The sequence below is a fragment of the Trichoderma citrinoviride genome (genome assembly GCF_003025115.1).
Source record: "Trichoderma citrinoviride strain TUCIM 6016 unplaced genomic scaffold BBK36scaffold_8, whole genome shotgun sequence".
In the NCBI taxonomy this organism is placed as follows: Eukaryota; Fungi; Ascomycota; class Sordariomycetes; order Hypocreales; family Hypocreaceae; genus Trichoderma; species Trichoderma citrinoviride.
In genome coordinates, this window is record NW_020194716.1 from 986,757 (window position 1) to 1,007,367 (window position 20,611).

General features: G+C 56.9%; 7 protein-coding genes across 7 annotated transcripts; 4 read left to right on the forward strand and 3 right to left on the reverse strand.

Annotated features, from left to right (window-relative positions):
* Positions 1 to 402: 402 nt before the first annotated feature.
* On the reverse strand, positions 403 to 2,525 carry BBK36DRAFT_1135566 (PK-domain-containing protein). Its single transcript, XM_024892687.1, is given in 3 exon segments — positions 403 to 474; positions 486 to 1,709; positions 1,953 to 2,525. The coding sequence occupies 2 exon segments, from the start codon at positions 2,396 to 2,398 to the stop codon at positions 539 to 541; spliced, it is 1,617 nt and encodes a 538-aa protein (XP_024749129.1). The 5' UTR covers positions 2,399 to 2,525; the 3' UTR covers positions 403 to 474; positions 486 to 538.
* A 1,722-nt stretch (positions 2,526 to 4,247) lies between these two features.
* Positions 4,248 to 4,828, forward strand: BBK36DRAFT_1169502 (DUF1748-domain-containing protein; the record flags this gene model as incomplete). The annotated part of the gene is made up of 4 exons (XM_024895322.1): positions 4,248 to 4,253; positions 4,433 to 4,508; positions 4,588 to 4,630; positions 4,690 to 4,828. The coding sequence occupies 4 exons, from the start codon at positions 4,248 to 4,250 to the stop codon at positions 4,826 to 4,828; spliced, it is 264 nt and encodes an 87-aa protein (XP_024749130.1).
* Positions 4,829 to 5,706: 878 nt separating this feature from the next.
* On the reverse strand, positions 5,707 to 7,620 carry BBK36DRAFT_1169503 (hypothetical protein; the record flags this gene model as incomplete). Its single annotated transcript, XM_024895323.1, has 1 exon — positions 5,707 to 7,620. One exon carries the CDS (start codon positions 7,618 to 7,620, stop codon positions 5,707 to 5,709), a length of 1,914 nt encoding a protein of 637 aa, XP_024749131.1.
* A 1,702-nt stretch (positions 7,621 to 9,322) lies between these two features.
* On the forward strand, positions 9,323 to 10,903 carry BBK36DRAFT_1121185 (WD40 repeat-like protein; the record flags this gene model as incomplete). The annotated part of the gene is made up of 3 exons (XM_024890797.1): positions 9,323 to 9,706; positions 9,769 to 10,366; positions 10,443 to 10,903. The coding sequence occupies 3 exons, from the start codon at positions 9,323 to 9,325 to the stop codon at positions 10,901 to 10,903; spliced, it is 1,443 nt and encodes a 480-aa protein (XP_024749132.1).
* A 950-nt stretch (positions 10,904 to 11,853) lies between these two features.
* BBK36DRAFT_1135568 (transcription elongation factor 5) lies at positions 11,854 to 15,412 on the forward strand. The gene is made up of 3 exons (XM_024892688.1): positions 11,854 to 12,336; positions 12,416 to 14,648; positions 14,704 to 15,412. Exons 1-3 carry the CDS (start codon positions 12,028 to 12,030, stop codon positions 15,324 to 15,326), a joined length of 3,165 nt encoding a protein of 1,054 aa, XP_024749133.1. The 5' UTR covers positions 11,854 to 12,027; the 3' UTR covers positions 15,327 to 15,412.
* A 437-nt stretch (positions 15,413 to 15,849) lies between these two features.
* On the forward strand, positions 15,850 to 16,696 carry BBK36DRAFT_164042 (hypothetical protein; the record flags this gene model as incomplete). Its single annotated transcript, XM_024897752.1, has 2 exons — positions 15,850 to 16,391; positions 16,635 to 16,696. The coding sequence occupies exons 1-2, from the start codon at positions 15,863 to 15,865 to the stop codon at positions 16,694 to 16,696; spliced, it is 591 nt and encodes a 196-aa protein (XP_024749134.1). The 5' UTR covers positions 15,850 to 15,862.
* A 351-nt stretch (positions 16,697 to 17,047) lies between these two features.
* BBK36DRAFT_1120793 (acetyl-CoA synthetase-like protein) lies at positions 17,048 to 18,755 on the reverse strand (the record flags this gene model as incomplete). Its single annotated transcript, XM_024890742.1, has 4 exons — positions 17,048 to 17,306; positions 17,394 to 17,497; positions 17,578 to 18,572; positions 18,653 to 18,755. 4 exons carry the CDS (start codon positions 18,753 to 18,755, stop codon positions 17,048 to 17,050), a joined length of 1,461 nt encoding a protein of 486 aa, XP_024749135.1.
* Between the last annotated feature and the right edge of the window lie 1,856 nt (positions 18,756 to 20,611).

The following is a 20,611-nucleotide window of genomic DNA, read 5'->3' on the forward strand; positions in this document are numbered from 1 at the left end:
ACCTACCTACAAAAAGAATAGAGTGCGGTTTGGCCTGGCATATGCTTACGAATGGGCGTAAGCGGATGGCCTTTCCTAGCTACATGTCTCATATACCCATAGCGAATCTTTCAAGCACCTCATGGTTAGAATCAATGATGGCCCGTGTTCCGTCTCTACTTTTCGCAGCAAGACATGTCAGGGTAATGACAGCTCCCCACGCGACTTAGGAGCATGCCAACGTACCTTGGGTATATACCAAGGCATATTACAAAAGTCACTGGGCTACGGATCCAAGGTAAAGTATTCATCGTAAGACGTAATATTTTTTTCTTCGGTCATTAATGATACCGGCCTGTATGCAACCGCCTCAAAAACTACCTAACAGCCCATACCTGTGGCGTGTTGCGTTATTCCATCATGGCCATGGTCAAGCACCCATCGTTAGTTTTGGTCCTTGAAATGTTCCCTTTGCCCCCGATATCCATCATAAAAGTAAAAAAGAAAAAGAGGAAAAAAAAAGCTCAGAGTTCCGTTTTGTTTATCCTTTCCAAGTCGTCTACTCCATCTGGCCAATACCCAGGTGGTCCGGGTCAGCGCGGACAATGCGCAGGGTGTTGGTGTTGCCCATGCCGCCCTTCCAGCCCTGGACGACGACAACGGTGTCGCCGGCAGTGAGCACCTTGAGCTCAATGGCGCGGGTGACGGCCCACTTGATGCGCTTGTCGACATCCTCCTGCCAGTTGACAGTGTCAAAGTCGGGCTTCTGCTCGGGGTACAGGAAGGGGTAGACACCGCGGTACAGGTGGCTGAATCGAGAAGTGGTGGGGTTTCGGGTCACCATGAAGATGGGGCAGACGGGGCGGTACTTGGACAGCAGGCGGGCCGAGTCGCCAGAGGTGGACAGGACGATGATGCCACCGGCGCCGAGGTCGAGGGAGGCGCGGACGGCAGCCATGGCGCACGACTCGACGGTCGAGACGGGGCGCTTGACCAGGGTGCACATCTCCTCGAAGTGGGAGACGTAGGGGATGGTGTTTTCAGCCTTGAGACTGGCCTCGTGCATCTCATGAATGGACTCGGCGGGGTAGTTACCCTTGGCGGTCTCGCCGGACAGCATAACACAGTCGGCGCCATCAGTGACGGCGTTGCCGACATCGCTGATCTCGGCACGCGTAGGACGAGGGTTCTTGATCATGGACTCGAGCATCTGGGTGGCGCATATGACGGGCTTGCCGGCGATGTTGCACATGGCAATCATCTTCTTCTGGGCGGCAAAGACCTCGGCGGCAGGGATCTCAATGCCCAGGTCACCACGGGCAACCATGACACCGTCCGTCTCCTCGAGAATCTCGGCAAAGTTGTTGAGGCCCTGTCGGTTCTCAATCTTGGCAATGATCTGGATCTGCTTGCCCTCGGGTCCCAGGACGTCGCGGATATCCTTGATATCCTGCGCACGGCGGATAAATGAGGCAAAGACCATGTCGACGTTGTTCTTGACACCAAACCGGAGATCGGCCTTGTCCTTCTCGGAGAGAGCGGGCAGGTCGACGTCGGTGTTGGGCAGGTTGACACCCTTTCGGGAGGAGATGAAGCCATTGTTGCGGGCGCGGACCTCGACGGTCTTGTCGTCCTTGATGCTCAGGACGTCAAAGGCAAGGACACCGTCGTCGACGTAGATGACACGGCCAGGCTGGATCACCTTGGTGATGTTCTTGTAGTCGACGTACCTATGACCCTCTGTCAGCCAGTCTCTCACCATGACAATCATGCGACAAACAACGGTAGTAGGTGCAGTAAGGCATAGGGCATCAATCAGGACCCAAGCAGAGCCACCCGTGTTCGCAGTCTCTGTGCGGTATTGCCAAACAGAGCAAGCGGGGGTGAATTCTGAGCCTGGGTCCCCTCATCTCTACCCCTCCCCCACCTCAGATATGGCAGCAAAAAAGTGCTATAGTCAAGAAAATCCTTACATGTTCTGAGTGTCACATGCCGTCGCGTACTTCTCGTCGGTGGTGAAGTTCATGACGGTGCCGGCGCTGATGGGAATGTCCACATCGCCAGCAGTGTTGCCAGTTCGAATCTCGGGGCCCTTGGTGTCGAGGGCAATGGCCACGGGTCGGCCAGGGTGGGCCTCGACGGAGGCGCGCACATTGTCGATGACAGACTGGTGGTACTCGTAGCTACCGTGGGAGAAGTTCATGCGGGCGACGTTGAGGCCGGCATCACGCAGCTTGTTGAGGGCCTCGACCGAGTTGGTCTTGGGGCCGATGGTGCAGATGATGGAGGTGCGGCGAAAGTTGCGGGCAGGCGTAAAGGCCGTGTTGAGCGAGGCCAGCCAGCTGATGCGGCCGCCGGTTTCCAGGTGCTCCTGGGCTGCGGTAGCCATGATGCTCTGCGTGCGGGAGATCTGGGACATGGTTAAGAGGGTTCCGGCTCCGCGATACTGGAGGAGAAAAAGTTCAAGCCGGTCGGGAGGGGGGGGGGGAGGAAAACAAGCAGGTGAGGCTCACGAGTGAAATATTCGTCAAGCTCCCCGGAGTGTAAAAAGAGACGACGATAAGGCGATGCGTGCAAAAGAGATGCAGACAAAGGGCTGATGGACCAAGGCAGACGAGGATGGAGAGGGAAATAAATAAGGGAGAAAGGGCGGCTTCGACGAGGGAGAGAAAAAAAAAACAACTTGAGCTGCGGGAAGGCGAGCCAAGATTAGGTGATGCTGTGGTCTGGTGTGGAGGGGGTGGGTGGCAGAGCCGGCAGCCGTCAGTGGTTGGATTTTTCTCACCTCAACCTGGACTTTTTTTTCTCTCTCCTGCCTCTGTAGCTCCAGGTCTCACAGCAACGGCGGGCAGGGGATCTGTGAGCCAACCAAGGCCCCGGATTGGCCACAGCAGCCACGGCGCATCGACAAGCATGACATTCGGCCGCTGCTCCAACTCATCAGTTGCTGCTTCAAGTTGCCCCTCCTTGCCCTCGCCTCGCCAGTGAGGGGCACTGGCTGATGGGTTTGAGCGCTAACTGAGGGGCAGGCCAACAGCTGGGATAAAGGGACCGGCCGCTAGTCTCACCGTTATCTCTGCCACGGCGTAAAAGAAACAGGCCTCAGTATGTAATTGCCCGCAAACGGACGGCGCCCGGAGCGCAGAAGAAGAGTGCGGTACTGTTCTCGGACGGTCATTTCTGCTTTTTGCCTCGTCTTCTTACTGGGACCCTGCAGGACCGCATGGAGGGACCCCAGCAGTGGACATTGTAGTAATACCGTGAATATTACTCGGTGCTGGAGATCACCAGTAATACCGCCCATGAACGCTACCAGAAGGCATCTTTGCGTGTCGAGGCATTCCTCAGTCTGGCCTCATCTTGCCTCGCCGTACTTGGTTCTCATGAGGCATTTGCCATGGAAATGCCATGGGGTGAAAGTGCCGCCGGTGCCGCCCCCAGCCCATCACACTCGTACTCGTACTTTTTCTGCACTTTTCGTATGTGATTGAGCAACAACTCCTCCTTCGCTAAAAGCCAAGCAAAACGCCCCTTGCTGCTAGAACAAGGGACGCCGGCAGCCCTCCGTGTTTCGGCCCATCTCAACAAAAAAAATTGAAAATCGAGCCTTTTCTCCCCCACGCCGCACGCCGTTGTCCTAGCGCCGGCTCGGCAAAAAGGTGAGAGTTGTTGAATGAAGCGCGAGTGTCAGGGAGCGAGGCATGCATTGTATCCCTCCAAGCGCGATGAGCGTCTGTGATGGCATCTTGAGTGGATGATCCAGGTAGGACGCCAAGACCCGAACATCGATGCCGTCTTCGTCTGTCTCTTCAATGGCACAATGCCATTTGTACGGTTCCCACGCTGTCGTGGTGATAGGTAAGGTAAGGTACCTGCTGATACGGGCAATTGTTAGCACGCAGTCTTATCGAAATGCTCCGTCCAGCTATCGGGCCTGTTTACCTCTCCTCTGCCCCTCCATCCTAATCGGGACTAGACCAAGCTAGCCCTTCGCAAGCTTGTGACTGACTAAGCATGCATGCCATGGAGCTTGCTGACTCACCACCGAGCTCACGCTTGAATCCGGAAGACGAGGCGCCGATCTCCGAAAGCCACGGGGCGCCCGCACGTGATGCGGCACCTCAGCTGTTCCTCCCGCCTCCGAAGCTGTGTTAGCCTCTCACCCGTTGCGACACCCCTTGCGAGCCTTCTCCAGATACCCACAAGCGACACCGACGCCCACCCGTCCATCTGATAGTTCCGATCTCGAAAGGGAAAATCCAGGCATCATGGTGGTACGTCTCTTCTCCCCCGATCTCAAAGCCCCCCCCTCTCCCCCGGTTCGTTGCTCTCGTGCTGGCGCCCTCCGGCATCGTGGGTCGTTTCTTCGTTCTTGAAGGGAACACTTGCGTTACCGAGTCCCGCGCCAGATTTCGCCTGCATTTGACTGGCCGTTCTAAGAATCTGCTCGCAGCTTCTCGACCTGCTGACGCTGGGCCTCTGGTCAAAGGTTGGACGTTTGACTCACTATGCTTTTGACGCCGTTCTTCGTAAGAGCTTCTCTTTCTTCCCCCCTCCCCTCGTCGTGTGGTGTATGCCCGCGTGTTTGCTAAGATTTGCATGTGACAGTGTCGGCTTTCCTCGCTGGCGTGAAGCGCTCGACCGGCCTGACGTGAGTTGTCGCCTTCAACGAGGGAACCATACTGCGGCGACGGGCTAACGGGCCTCCAGTTTCAAGAGCGACAAGGTTGCGGGCGAGAACAAGGACATCTCCAAATGGATTGACAAGTATCTCGGCGTCGGCGAGTGGGTGATGGATCAGTCCGTTGCCATCGCTGGCTCCAGCGGCTTCTTTGAGCGCAAGCGATGATTCTCGTGGACGTGTCCTTTCCAGACCACCGAGTGTCGAGGAGCCGAGTTCGACTATTGAGTTTGCGACGGTTGCCGAGCCAGTTTTCGTCCGACACGGTCTGGATGTCCTGGGAGACTCGGGGAGCTCTTGTCCTGTTTCGAAACGAATGCAAATGCGCTGGAATGCGAACGCGTTGCCATGCTCGACCGCACGCGCCTATCAAGGCAAGGTTCTAGGAAGATGTGATTTGGGATGAATGATCATGACGGACGAGCCGTGCCAACGTCATGTTTTTGTTCGGGCGTTTGATGGGAAATCAAGGGGTGCTTGCTTGCTTGCTTTTTTTTCGTCTTGTTGATCTAAACGCAGAATATGATGAAATGACCCAACTCGCAAAATGAAAGAAGAAAAGAAAAAAGGAAAAAAAATTGACACCAACGATATGCTTTTCGTTCGTCATATCCATTCCTTCCACCCGGTTCATATTCTCGTTCGACGGCGTGGTCCACAAAGGCTTGTTGTGAGTGTTTCCACTTAGCCGAGGTTACGTGGAGTATTACACCCGAAGCCTTACGCTTCGCACCTTATGGTTGACCGCGCCGGACAGAGAGGAAACGATGGGAAGCGCAAGTTTTAGATGTAATCTTTATCGGTCTTGTATTCATTCTCCATTTCAAATATCAGAGTAACAACGCTTTTGCCACGCTATGTAAACATCACCATCATCAGGCCATGCAAACCCAGGGTATATCCCTTCCCATCATCCGAAACCAGCCCACCAAGAAACCGCACACCCAGAGAAAGAGAAAAAAAAGAAAAAGAAGAAGAAGAATAGCCGCATGTTATAGCAGAACCTGTAAAGTTCGAGTGAAGAAAGCAAGCAGTATTTGCTCTCTTCACACGTGTTCCACCAGGAACTCCGGCGGCACCTCGTTCTCGCTGCTGTTATCAGCAATGGCGTGCTCATCACTCGCATCCTGCTCGCCGCTGAGAAAGTCCGATGGCACCTCGTTGTCACTCTCTTCATCGTGAACCACATGGCTGCTCTCCTTTTGCGTGGCAGGCCGATGCTCTGGTTCCGCCTCCGTGTTGTTGTTGTTGTTGTTGTTGTCGGGCGCATCTCCGCCATCGCCGGGAGGCCGCTTCTCCGGGGGGTGTAGCAAGCTGCTGAGAACGTTGTGAGCCTCTTTGAAAGCTTCCAGTTCGGCGCCGATAGCACAAATCAAGAGATTCCAGCGCTTCTCCTCGGCTAGCTTCAGTTGGTCTTCCAGCTCTTCAATCACCTGCTTCATCCGGGACAGCTGATCGGATATGATGTCCTCCTGGGAGGGCACCTTGTCTTTGCCTTTCGGGCTTGAGGAGGATGAAGATGCCGCGGTACCACCCTGCATCGCCTGTCGCAACTCGGCTTCGAAATCCGAAACCAGCTGCGTGACCCTGTCCCAGACTTGGCCCCCTTCCTCCAACGCTTGGCGATCCGCGTCAATACGCTCTTTGCAGCGCTTCAGCACCGCCATCTCTGCCGTCCACCATGATTTTGCCATTTCCAGCGTCCGCCGCTCGGGGATAAGGCGCATGAAGTCTCGTCCTCCCGAGGCGGCTGGGTCTCCTTCGGCCTCGCCGCCCTGCCACAGGAGGTCCTCATCAAGCGGCTGGATCTGGGGATGCTGCACAAACGCATTCGCTTCGTTGGTCACATCTCTCAATGCGCCGTAGTATCCGCTCAGCCCTGCCTCTCTCTTATTCTTGATGTCGTCTATCCTCTCTTCAAGCGTGCGGTGCTCTATCCGCATTGCTGCCAGCTTCTCCTCGAGCAGCTGGATCTCCTTACCCAGGGTATCGTGCTGAGTGCTCAGGTCCCGTAGCTCTCTCGCCAACGGCTCGTCGCCGTTCTCTGTCAAATCATCCAGCTCGGCCTGTATGCCGGTTTTCCTGGTGCCTAGCCGCTCCAGGTAGTTGAGCGCATCTTGCCGCTGCATCATGGCGTCGTCCAGATGAGCATGTTCGTCTTCCTTGAGCCTCGTCATGGATGTTATCAGCTCCCGAAGAGCGCCTCTGGTAGACCTCAGCCCTGGCGGCTTGTCATTTGTGGGTTGTCTGATCGGCACCACGTTGCCATCGCGGGTGGTGCGAGGCGGCACATAGAGCGAACTGGTCATCTTCGATTTGGAGCTTTTCGTAGAGTAGAATGTGCTCGTCGGAGTGCTACTCCCCGTGCTCGACCCGTCATTCTCGTTGCCGGTTCCGGCGGCCAAAGCGGCGGCTTGCTGGTCGAGCAGCAGCTGGACCTCTTTCTCCAAGGCCTTCTCTTGCCTCCGCAAGCCTCGCCAAACGGTATCGGTGGCTTTCATAGCAGCCTCACGTCTGTGATCAAACAAGACGCTGTTAGCCTCGGTCGGGCTGCCGCCGAGAAGGCTATATGGCGTAGGTTTCTTGCGACCTGAAGGGCCAACAGAATCCGCCCTGAACGACTCCTTGCTTATCAACATCGATGCTGTTATCGGCGGCGGTGGACCAGCAAACATCGGTCGTTGGTTTTGCTTTATACTGTAAACTGACTGACTGGTTTCAGTCTTGGTGTTGTCACGCCATGTGGTTGGTGATGCCCCGCGAGACGCGGATGGCTCCTCAAAGTGGGATTGCCAAGCTCTAGGCAGGTCTCCCTCGGTTGACGAGGCATCATCAGGTCGAGGATCTAGTTCGTTGAGCTGGTATTCGCTAGGCTCTCGGGGCAGTCGTCTCGGAGGGTTGTGGAGAGGCAGAAGGGGTGAATTGCGATGGGGGCTCGTCATGCGTTCGAAGAAGGCCATCTCGGTGGTTGCGTAGAAGGGGGGGGCTTTGGTGTAGGCTATGCGGGAGGATGGGCGAAGGCGATTGAATGGACAGTGGCAGATGCAGAAGGAATCCGAGCAAGAGTAAGTTTACAATAGCATGGAGGAAGAGAATTTGGTGGTGGAACGACCATGGAGCTGCTTTCAAGTGTGCTTTCGTTGAAGCTGCTCACGAGGACAGGTATGGAGGACGAGACTGTGGCATGTGCTTGGGAGCTTATCGAGACGCTATCTGTCGGTACTTTACACTGTGGAAGCACCCGCGCATATGCCGACCCAGGCCGCCTTTTTGGGGTAAGTCGTCTAGTATATGCAACACTGAATTTGTGAGCAGAGTCCGTGTATATTAATGTGTCACGCACCGTGAGGCGCATCATGGAGGTATAGTAGCTTCTTGGATATGGGCGAGCGTAAGAGTGTCTCTTGGAGGAAGACTTCCAGCCTACATACCTTATGGTATTATGTAAAGTCGTAAAGTACCTAAATCTTGTTGAGAAAGGGTTTGCAGCTTCATATCTCAAAGAAGTAATCTTGAAAAAGATCACTAAGCAAGTCAGAGTAACTCAACACGAGATGCATGTGATCGAAGACGCCGGGCTCATGGTGAGTAAAGCTGCTTGTCACAATGGGGTCACCACGGAGTTTGCCGCTCATTCAAATTGGAGCATCTCGCCCATTCCATGTGATCCAGGTGCTCGAGTCGACTCTGTCGAACCATTTGAATTTTTCACCTGTCGCTTGGAACCAGTCTGTGAGACGACATACCTACCGAGTCGACAGTGAGATCCAGAATGCTACCTTACAGTAAGGTACATGTACCCATCGAACAGTCCCACAGCGTGCTAACCGCAGTGCTAGCCGCTGCACTTTGGCGCCTCACTACGCCTTACCAAGCACCAAGCTTCCCACCTTAGCCCGGGCCTTGCTCTCTCTGGTCTTCCGTATAAGCACGCAGATCTGGGACGCTGACGAACGCAAGAATGGCCTTGATCTGATCCCTTCAGCCGTGCCTCGCCTGCTCTGCCTTTGCCTCTGCGTCTCCGTCTCCGTCTTGCCCGGCCCGTTCACCACAGATCAACCAGCACCGCGCTGCCAAAGGGGGGGCCGCCTGGTCGCCTCGTGATCCAGCCCTGCTGCTGTCGACCCCTCTGACGAGAGCCGCGCCTCGCCTATCGCCATCCAGTCCCACGTCCCACGTCCCAACCGCCTCCAACCAAGAAGCACAAGCTCTGCAAGCCAGTCCGAGTCGAGTCTGAACGCCCCCGGCCAGCCCCCCAACCGCCAGCGAGGCGCCATGAACCAATCACATCAGCTGCCTCCCCCGCGACGGCAGCAGTCGGCCACGGCTCCCTATGGCGCTCATCCCGACGAACTGCACATGTCCGGTGTGAGCCCGCAGAGCCAGATGACATCGCGAGACTACGCTCCCCAGATCAAGCTCGAGCAGTCGCAGAGCTCGGTGCCCAACGTGCTCCAGCCGGGTGGCATGTCGCGCCCGCCCTTGTCTTCCCACTCGTCGATGCATCCCGGCTCCGGCGCTGGCCCTGGTGCTGCCGCTGGCTCTGCCTCCGCCGCTGCCTCTGCCTCTGGCCCAGCTTCAGCATCAGCTTCTGGCTCAGCGTCCGCAGCCGCATCCGGCGGCCATTCAGACTACCCGTCGCCGCAGAAGCCCGTCCTCAACATGGCGCACACCTACTCGCGCTCCATCAGCTACGACACCCCGGCTTCGTCCTCGTCATACCATGCCTACACGCCCACCACGCCCAGCGGCTCGTCGTCGCAGTTCATCTCGCCCCAGGATGCAAAGTACGGCGCTCCCGGCGCCCAGCGGACCTTTTCCAACACGCCGCTGGGCCTCGCCGACATCCGGCCGCGCGCCGACTCGAGCATGTCCGACGGGGCGCCCGGCACCCTGGGCTACGAGCTCGCAAACACGCAGCCGGGCCCCAGCAACTACCTGGCCCCGTGGCCCATCTACGCCTTTGACTGGTGCAAGTGGACGCCCCGAGGCAACGGTGCCGGCAAGGTCGCCGTCGGCAGCTATCTGGAGGACGGCCACAACTTTGTAAGCCAGTTCCCGCCGTGGTTGAGTGAGCAAGATGCAAAGCTGACGGGGTGATGCCACAGATCCAAATCCTAGACAGCCAGGTCGTCCCGACGCCGCAGGATGTGTACCAGCCCGGCACATCCAAGGTCAGTCTCGAATTTACAAAGGTGGCCGAGGCCACGCATTCGTATCCCGTCACGCGGCTGCTGTGGGAGCCGCCCTCGTCGCAGAAGCAGTCCACCGATCTCCTGGCGACGTCTGGCGACCACCTGCGGCTGTGGTCGTTGCCGTCCGAGACATCGGCAAACCCAGGAAACACCATCACCCGGCCCCAGCGCGAATCGGCCGTCACCAAACTGACGCCCCTGGCGCTCTTGTCCAACTCTAAGACGCCAGATCACACGGCCCCGCTGACGTCGCTCGACTGGAACACCGTCTCCCCCAGCCTCATCATCACCTCCAGCATTGACACCACCTGCACAATATGGGACATTCCGTCCCTGACGGCCAAGACGCAGCTGATTGCGCACGACAAGGAAGTCTACGACGTACGGTTCTGCGCCAAGAGCGTCGATGTGTTTGTGAGCTGCGGGCAGGACGGAAGCGTGCGCATGTTTGACCTGCGGAGCCTGGAGCACTCTACCATTATCTACGAGCCCACAGGCAAAGAGGATCGAGGTTTGTCATCCATTACACTCTAGGGAGCGCCCACGTATAAAGAATCACGTTTGATCGCTGACTGACCCGACGACAGAATCCGGAGAGCGGATGAGCCCTACAACTGCACAGCAGACACTTTCGAATCCTCCCCCGCTCCTCCGACTAGCTACATCCCCCCATGATACCCATCTTCTAGCGACATTTGCCCAGGACTCGAATGTGATTCGCATCTTGGACGTTCGGCAGCCTGGCCAGGCTCTGCTCGAGCTTCGCGGACACTCTGGCCCCATCAATTGCATTGAGTGGTCTCCGTCACGGAGAGGGACTCTGGCCTCTGGAGCCGACGACTGCCAGGTGCTCCTGTGGGACCTGATGAGCGGATCGTCCGTCAACGGCTCGCAGCAGCAGGAGAACCAAAGAAGCCCCGTAGCATGCTGGGATTGCGACTACGAGATTGGAAATTTGGGCTGGGCACCGCACTTGCAGGGTGCCGACGGCGGCGAGTGGCTCGGTGTCGGTGCAGGCCGAGGCGTCTGGGGCGTTAAAGTCACATAAGGGTCTCTTGCGTGGACATTTGAGATGAGACGACGCCCGAGAAAAGCTGTCCAAGTGATGCCTCGTCTCTCGATAACTGGGAGAAGAATCACTTGTTCCGATTGATATAGACTTGGCTGTGGAAAGGGGGCGGTATATGTATCACCTACTTGAAAGGATTCCCGGAGTTTTTGTACCGATGATGGCCCTGGCTGTATGAGATTCAGCAACAACTTTGGAGTATGGAGGCGTGACGAGCAAACGATTGGAAGTTCCGGCCATATGGATATCGTGAAAGGGATGGAAAAGGGAGCACGAAGCGGTTGTCATGTCATATGGAGTGGTTCTTTGTTTTTCTTTTACATTTAGTTTATCGCAATTTGAAGCCGCGAAATTTTAGAAGGACGGGCTTTGCGAATACAGCGAGCGGACGCATCCCTGAACTCTTGTACTGCCCGGAACGACTTGGCTGTTACCGAGGCGGAGTTTACTTCATGCTACGCCTCGTGGTGGCGGTTGTAGGTTAAGGTTCATGAAATACAGTTGAGCTAGAATCTTCAGACGCATGATCCAGTAGCAACGAGCCATCGGCCGATTGACTTTAACGGACTCTGTCAAGACTCATGGAAGTATGTATGTACATTAACGGCTCTAACCGCGGAAGGGCGTAATCACACAACTCCGACGTTGTGAAGCGCAGTACTGGTAGGTCCAGAACCTCAGGTGTAAACTTGGAAGGTTTGAGGCTGTGGCTGTGGAGGAATCCCAACAGAAGCTGTGAGGCCAAACAGATAAAGCTTCGAGGCCTCAAAGAGAAAAGTCATATGTGGATGCACCATTCAAATACCGGCTTTTCGACTTGTGCACTTTTATTTCTCCTTTTCCCTCCTTCGTACAAATAAATACTCGCCTCCCCCCTGTCTTGATCTTCTCAGGCTCTCAACTGTCTTTCTCACCTGAATCCACTCTGCAGTCAGCCAAGCGCGTTTAGCCCGATAATTACCCGCGTCGGTCACTGGCCTCTGGCTCTCGAAAGCAAAAGCGAAATCCTTCCTCCATCTCCACGCCTTCTCCTTCTTCCTTCTCCCAACTCTCCATCTAACAGTCGTACGGTGAACAGCACGCGTCTATTTACCGTACTCAAGATGGCTTCCAACGATCGCGACCGCTTCGACGACTCCGAGGATGAGGAGGACTTCAACCCTGCGCCGGCCGACATGTCTGACGAGGAGGGCAATGACGCCTCCAGCCGGGCGCGAGACAGCAGCCCCAATCGCCATCAGGAGGCGGACGACGACGAGGAGCCCACGCCTGCCAAGTCGCGCAGGGCTCGGGATGAGGATGAGGATGAAGAGGAAGAAGACGAGGAAGAGGAAGCGGATACTCGAGGTCGCCATGACGATGACGACGAGGAAGAGGAAGAAGATGATGAGGATGAGGATGATGTCCAACATGTACGTACGGCGATCTGAATTTTCCTCATCTCACCATTGAGCGTTTTGGCGGCGAGGACGCTGACACTGGTGACCCCAGGGCCATCGCAGAAAGCGCCAGCGCGACAGGCGGAACGCCTTCATCGATATCGAGGCCGAAGTCGATGACGAAGACGAGGGTGAGGACGACGAAAAGGATGGTGAGGAGATAGAAGACTTCATCATCGACAACGCCCACCCCGACGACCTGGTCGAGAGCTCGCGACTGGACGATGACCGACGACACCGCGAGCTCGATCGCCGCCGCGAGCTCGAGTCCAGCATGGATGCCGAGAAGCAGGCCGAGATCCTGCGCCAGCGGTACGGCAACCGCCGGCCCGGCAAGAGCTTTGGCGACTCGGCCGTCGTGCCCAAGCGCCTTCTCCTCCCTAGTGTGGATGATCCCAGCATCTGGGCCGTGCGATGCAAAGAAGGCAAGGAGCGAGAGGTCGTGCTGTCCATCATGAAGCGGGTGGACGAGCGAAGGGGCACCAAGGACGAGCTGGCCATTACTGCGGCCTTTGAGCGCGGCGGCCCAGACTCCGTCATGAAGAGCTTCGTCTACGTCGAGACCCAGAGGCAGACGGACATTCTCGTCGCCCTCGATGGCATCCTCAACGTCTATCCCCACTCCAAGCTGACGCTGGTGGACATAAAAGACATGCCTGAGCTGCTGCGCGTCACCAAGACGCCGACGCTGGAGCCGGGCGCCTGGGTGCGGCTGCGCAAGCCGGCCAAGCACAACGGGGACCTGGCCCAGGTCATCGATGTCACCGAGAACGGCCTGGAGGCGAGAGTCCGTTTCATCCCCAGACTCGACTACGGCATGCGCGACGAGGCGCTCTCCGCTGTCACTGCGGATGGGAAGCGCAAGAGGGCACCAGGAATGGGCCCACGACCGCCCCAGAGGCTCTTCAGCGAGGTGGAGGCGCGAAAGCGCCATCCGCGCCACATCCAGGGCAATCCGACGACCAATACCTGGACATACATGGGCGAGGAGTTTGAAAACGGTTTCCAGGTCAAGGACGTTAAGATCCAGCAGCTCGTGGTCACGGACGTCAACCCGTCGCTGGAAGAGGTGACGCGGTTCGCCAGCGGTGCCGACGATGGCACCGAGAACCTGGACCTCAAGGCCCTGGCAGCCAGCTTGAAGGACAGCAACACGCTCGTCACGTACCTGCCTGGCGATATCATCGAGGTGTATGCCGGAGAGCAGAGAGGTGTCGTGGGCAAGGCGACCAATGTGCAGGGCGACATTGTCACCATGTTCGTCACAGAGGGCGACCTCAAGGGCCAGAGCATCGAGGTGCCCATCAAGGGCCTCCGCAAGCGTTTCAAGATCGGTGACCATGTCAAGGTGATTGGCGGCAGCAAGTTCCAGGACGAGGTCGGCACGGTGGTCAAGATTTCCGAGGACCGCGTCACGCTCCTGACGGACCACACGAACAACGAAGTGACGGTCTTCAGCAAGGATTTGCGCGAGGCCAGCGACATTGGCGGGCAGGGATCGCTCGGCCAGTACGAGCTCCACGACCTTGTGCAGCTGGATCCCACCACGGTCGGCTGCATCGTCAAGGTGGACAGGGAGTCGCTGGTTGTGCTGGACCAGTTTGGAGACACTCGCCAAGTCATGCCCTCGCAGATCCCCAACAAGCTGCCCAAGAGGAAGCAGGCGGTTGCCGCCGACCGGGAGGGCTCGGAAATCCGCCTCGACGACGTCGTCAAGGAGTTCTCCGGACAGCAGCGCCAGGGCAAGATCATCCACATCCACCGCTCATACGTGTTCCTGCACACACACGCCACGAACGAGAACGCGGGTGTATTTGTCACCAAGGCGAGCATGGTCAACACGATCGCTGCTAAGGGAGGCCGTGTTAACGCAGCAGCGTCGGGGCCTGACTTGTCCACCATGAACCCGGCTCTCAAGATTCACAAGAACGGCACCGAGAACAAGCCGATCGCCAAGACGTTTGGCCGGGACCGCGCCATCAACCAGACCGTCATCATCAAGAAGGGATACTACAAGGGTCTCCTGGGCATCGTCAAGGACACGACAGATACGCACGCTCGCGTCGAGTTGCACACCAAGAACAAGACGATCACGCTCCCCAAGGACTCTCTCAGCTACAAGGACAAGATCACGGGCACGACCATCGACATCAACGGCAGAGGACGACCGGCGTCGGGTGGTGCAGGGCGCGGTTCCGGGGACAGAGTCCCTGGCTGGCAAGGAGGATCCCGCACGCCGATGGGCTCTGGAGGCTCAGATCGCGTCCCCGCTTGGGGATCACGAAGTAAGTTGTCATGTACTCATCTCTTCCCGTTACCCCATACTAACATGGGACTCAGCTCCTGCGGCAGGTGGTCGTACACCGGCATGGAAAGGCCAGGACTACTCTGGATCGCGGACGCCGGCCTGGGCTGACGGATCGAGGACTGTCAATCCGTATGACGGAAGTCGGACAGCCTACGGTTCCGGCTCACGCACGCCTGCCTGGCAAGCTGGTGCTAGAACCCCAGCGGCAGGCGACGCGTTCGGGGCCGGTTCACGCACCCCGGCATACGCTGGCGGAGGCGAGAGCTGGAATTCGGGTTCCAAGACGCCGGCCTGGGGCGTTTCAGCGCCGACGCCTGGGGCCAGCGGCAACGATTCCTGGGGTTACACGCCGGCGGCGACGTCTTCTGTCGCCTACGACGCCCCGACTCCCGGAGGTGCCATGTCGGCCCCTACTCCTGGCGCCTTGAGCGCGCCCACGCCCGGTGCCTACAACGCTCCCACCCCGGGCGTCGGAGCGCCGACTCCTGCTGGCGGCTGGCAAGGCGGATGGGGAGGCCCGGACTCGGCGCCGACACCAGCCGCTGGTGCTCCCACGCCGTCTGCTGGCTACGGCGGCTACTCGGCACCAACGCCTGCGGCTTACGCGCCCGAGACGCCTGCGGCCAGTGGTCCGAGGTACACGGATGATGATTGAGTGTGCAGAGCAGAGGGGCTGGTTTGGTAAACTTTCGACATGGTGAACTGGCGTTTTGGGATCCAAAATTGTAATAATACTGAAGAAGGGGAGGGGCATCCAGCACCTCTCCGACAAATCCAACGATACTATAGGAAGCGCGTGGCTGCCGAGACCAACAAAATGTAGATGGGGGATAACGATACGCTTTCTCAATGAAGATTCCTTTTGCACTAACATTCAGGCTGTGGCGTAATTTGACATTTGTGAATTTTGTTCTCCCTGTCGTGGTGATGCTTCGTACCTTATATTCAATTGAAAGTGGATTACGGCCCGAGTTTCGGCCGAACGCTGAGAAAAAGTTGGAGCCACCAGACCGTCAAGTTCATCTGCTCATTCATCATCAAACCCCCCATGAACTCGTGTCTCTCAACACGCAAGCCAGGCCAAATTTGCAATCCAAGCGAGGAATATATATATAGAGAGAGAGAGAGAACGAAGATTGCATATCAAGTTGAAGAAGAGGAAGAAGAAGAAGATTTATTCACAGCAGAAAAATGTTTCGCCCGCGGATACGCAGTCGCTTGCTGGAGCGGTACGAAGGGCAACTTTTCCGACGGAGCGCCGTTGCTGGATCAGAAGAGGCGATGATGATGATGATGAGGAGGAGTAGGAGGGGATATGCGACGACGACGAAGAGCAGTTCATTGAACAAGGCTCTTCCTTCTACTGGATCTTCATCGGGCTCATCATCGCCAAGAACCCCAACGACGACGACGACATCTGCACCATCCCAGACAACGTCGTCGCCCACATCGACAGGTCCCTCAAGGGCAGTAGGAGGAGGAGGGCAAGGGGCAGAGGCAGCAGCAGCTCTCCGGACAGCCGAGATGCGCGAGTCGGCCCTCCGCGCGGCGCGGCTCCGGCGGCTGGCGCAGCAGCAGGACAGGCTCGCCGAGGAGGCCAAGAGGCAGGAGGAGAAGAGGGAGTACAAGAGGCGGTATGACGGGGCGGCGAGGAGGTGGGTTTCGACGATTATTGCGTTGCCGATATTGCTGGTTACGAGCTATTATCTTTTTGATCGGCGTAAGTTTTCTCTCCCCCCTTTTTCTCCCTTGATCTTTCCTTTGCATTTTCTCTTGTTCATTCTTTGTTTGTGTGTCTGAGGAGGGGGGGCGAGGGGGGTTGTTGTTGTTGTTGTTGTTGAGTCAATTTTGATCCCGGGTGAGGTTGTTGAGGATGACAAGTTTGTCTAGATGGGGTGATAGGAAGGAGAAGTGAGGAGGAGAAAGGATGAGTTTTTGAGCTGACTTTGTTGGATCTTGTTAGTGGTGCTGGGAAAGAAGCCGAAGAGTTTGGAAAAGTATCGGGGGGAGAAGAAGGCGGATTGAGGAGATTTCGACTCGGAGTTTGTCTGTGTGGCCGTGGATTCTTTGGGATGGTCTGTATAAGGGGGGAGTCATGGGAGGGATGCACTTTTGAATGTGTGAGCAGACCTGACTCGGGCTTGGGATTAAAACCTGCGGAGATGCTGTATCCCCTTTGGCTTTGAAGCATCATGAGAAGATACAGTCCATGGGCTGGATTATTTGTATCCTCTTCTACATATACAAGGCTTTTCGCTCATATGCAACTCTATCCACAAAAAAAAAACCACCATGCAAGAACAAAACAGACCCCTCCTCAAGAGAGAGAGAAGAAACACAAACTCAAACACACAAAGCACACACATAGATAGATTCTTACAGCCTCGCCCTCACCGGCGCAGTCCCAGCCTTGAGCATCTCCTCCGCATCCCGCTTCGACCACTGCTTCAGCACCTTGCGCACAATCTTGCCGCTCGCCAGCTTGGGCACCTCGTCGATGAAGGCGACGCCGCCGACGAGCCGCTTGTGCTTGGCCACGCGCGCGGCGGCCCAGTCCTGGATGTCCCTGGGCGAGACCTTGCCCCTGGAGGCGGGCTGGAGGACGACGTAGGCGCGGGGCCATTCATCTTCGCCGCTGTTGTTGGGAGCCCCTTTGTCAGTAACAGATTCGATGAGATGTGAGTTTTCTTGTTTTTTGCATTGAGATGGGGGGAGCGTTTACAATCTAATGTCGACGACGGCGGCGTCGGCAATGTGCTCGTTTTCGAGGAGGGCGGCCTCGAGTTCCGCCGGGGCGACTTGCAGGCCGTTGACCTTGATGAGCTCCTAAGCAGCCGTGAGCATGATGAGAATATACAACCCCCTGATAACTCAAAACTGTCGATACTCACCTTTTTCCGATCCACAATCGAAAACAAGCCCTCGCCGTTCACGACGGCAACATCGCCCGTCCGGAACCAGCCCTCCTCATCCAAGCACTCCCTCGTCGCCGCCTCGTTCCGCCAATACCCCAGACACACATTGGGCCCCCGTATGAACAGCTCGCCGCGCTCCCCCACGCCCACCTCGTTGCCGCCGTCGTCGAGCAGCTTGCACTCGCAGTTGGGCAGCAGCCTCCCCACGGAGCCCAGGTTGTCGCCCTCCAGGCCCTCGGCAAAGGTGATGCCGCTGCACGTCAGCTCCGTCATGCCGTAGCCCTGGGTGATGCGGAAGCCAAACTTGTCCTGGCACAGCATCTGTAGCTCGCGCGATAGGGGCGCGGCGCCGCACATGACGTGCCGCACGCTCGAGAGGTCGTAGCGCGCCGTCTCGGGCCGCTTGGCCAGCATGACGACGATGGGCGGCGCGACCTGCAGCTGCGTGATGCCGTGGCGCTGGATCGCCCGCAGGAAGTCCTCGTACTGGAACTTGGGCAGGACGTAGATGGGCGTCAGCGTCTTGGCCGCCATCAGGCAGGCGTACAGCTGCCCGTAGGCGTGGTACAGCGGCAGCAGGCCGATCCAGCGGTTGCGCGGCTGCAGGTCCCACTCGGGCCGGCGGTGGGCGTGGCGCAGGTGGATGGCCTGCTCGACGTTTGCGATGAGGCTCGAGTGCGGCACGCAGACGCCCTTGGGCAGCCCCGTGGTGCCGGAGCTGAAGTTGATGGTGGCGACGGTGCGGCGGGCTTCAAGGGGTGTCAGGGCCGGCCACTGCCAGTCGTAGGCCTCCTCGTAGGGGGGCAGCATGGCCTTCCAGTCGAGGACGCCGTCCTGCGGCGGGAGGGTGGCGGGAGCGTCTGAGAACTGGAAGATGCGGGCCCGCGGGATGTTTGCTTTTGCGGAGGCTTCGAGGACCTTGGCGAGGACGGAGGGATGGGCGAGGACGGCTTTTGCCTCTGTGTTGGCGAGCTGGTAGCCGAGTTCTGGTTTTTCGTGATATCCGGTGTTAGTCTTTTATATCTCAACCTTTGATATTGGGTACATGTAAGTATATAGAACCCACCGGCAACGGTAAAGACCGGGTTGGCACCGCTAAAGATGCAGCCCGAGCCCGTGATGCCCAGGTACGCCGCCGGCACGAAGATGTGGTTGGGCGTGCAAATCATGACGACGTCGCCTCGCCTCAGGCCCAGGCGCTGCAGGCCCAGGCCGAGGCGGCGGATCCATTGCACCAGCTGGTGCGGCGAGAGGCTCCTGCTGGGGTCCTTTGCGTCGAACCAGATGGGCTCGTGCGAGAGGGTCGCACCCTTGCCGAACAGGTAGGTGAGGACGTTTGTCTGCGGGATGTCGAGGGGCTCGTATAGGGATTTGATGGGCATCGTGGGCGGTGGAGGAAGTTGAGGTGAGATGTGATGAGATGTGATGAGAGATGAGATGGAAGGTTTATACTACGGTACTATGGTGAAGAAGGGGGATTGAGGGGGAGAACTTGGGATATATAGCATGGTTCGAATGAAAAATGAGTGAAAGAGACAACAAAATGATAACGAGTGAAGCAGATCGTCAACCTCGACTTCCCCTCTCAACGAACATTGCCCGCGGGAAAATGCAAGGAACCTCGGTTGCCTCTTCAGGGCATTTTGGGGGAGACAAGTTGGTGTGTGAAGTTCTACAAGAAGCTAGATTGGGGGGCGGGCGGATCTGCTTTTGCCCTGGGCTTTGCGTGCCCATTGGCTGGGTAATCAAATGCCGGAGCCGAGCCGGGGGTTTTTCTTTTTTGCTGGGAATGGCAGAGCCGAAAAGCTGGGGTACATGAAGGAATACTGTAGTGGTAGTAGTAGCAGGAGGAATTGAGGTGAATGAGAGATGCGAACAGGTAAGAAGCAGAAGAGACCGAGTGAGGTTAAATAAGTGAAGAAGAGGAATGACTAGATGTGATTCAGCTCGAATCTTCTTCACTCCGTCACTCTGTCACTTTTGCTTCTGAGTTTTGTTGGGCTTTATCCAGGGGAGCGGCTGTTACGCGTTACCGCAGCCGGGATGCCGACGCGCATGAGAAGCGTGGGGCTTTTCGGTGAAGAGAGGACAAAAAGCCAGGGACCATCGTCGTGCAGTTCATGCTTTGATCATTGCTGAATCAAAGTGTTGCTGGACCGATAGTCGCCGAAGTGGGTTCATCATGGCAACTATAGGGTATCCGGACCTACATACCTACCTTACTATACCGCATCAGCCCGTGTTGACTAGAGTCATACTACAACGGGCACAAGCCGTCAGGGACCCGACTTCGACAACCACTCACTTCACATAGCGAACATGACACATATTGAAAATGCAAAGTATAGATCCGTTGCAGTGTAAGCAGATATAGCGGCCTCTCATGTCCATCACTCAGCTCCAACCCCCGCCCCCCGAATCTGCTGTGCAACCTCCGCCATAATAAAAGGCGCAATACCCGTGTGCCTGGAACGGGGGCGAAGAGAAACAACACCTTTCAGCCTCTCTCGAGAAGAGCAAATGTGGCATCGTCAAGACAGAGGCAGCCGTGTGGTTCTGTATCCGTCTTCCCCCTCTCTACTATACCATCCTTTTCTCCATCGCTTGGCTACCTTATGCCGTGAATTAGTATAAAATGCACAATGGTGTGCCTCACTCAAAAGGCTCCGTCTCTGTAAAGGTAGATACTCAACCCCCCGTCAAATCCTTTGCCGACACCTTTGGGTCTGACCTGAGATGTCACAGGTATCTGGGGTCAAAGACAAGAGAGAGGGCTTCGTCTTCAACCGTCTTCCTTCTATACAACACCATGTTGATTGGGAGAATTACCGACTCATCTTGCCCAGCCTCAACACTGGCCCAAAGCTACAGCAGCTACATCTAATCAGATGAGCACAGCGAATCTCAGCACAGCTCCATCGTTCGGCATTCCACCCTGAACTTTCAGATCTTGGAAGTGTTAACCGCATATTACAAAGGGATCAAGTCACATTGCTCCACCTCCGCAGCAGATGATTCTGAGTGA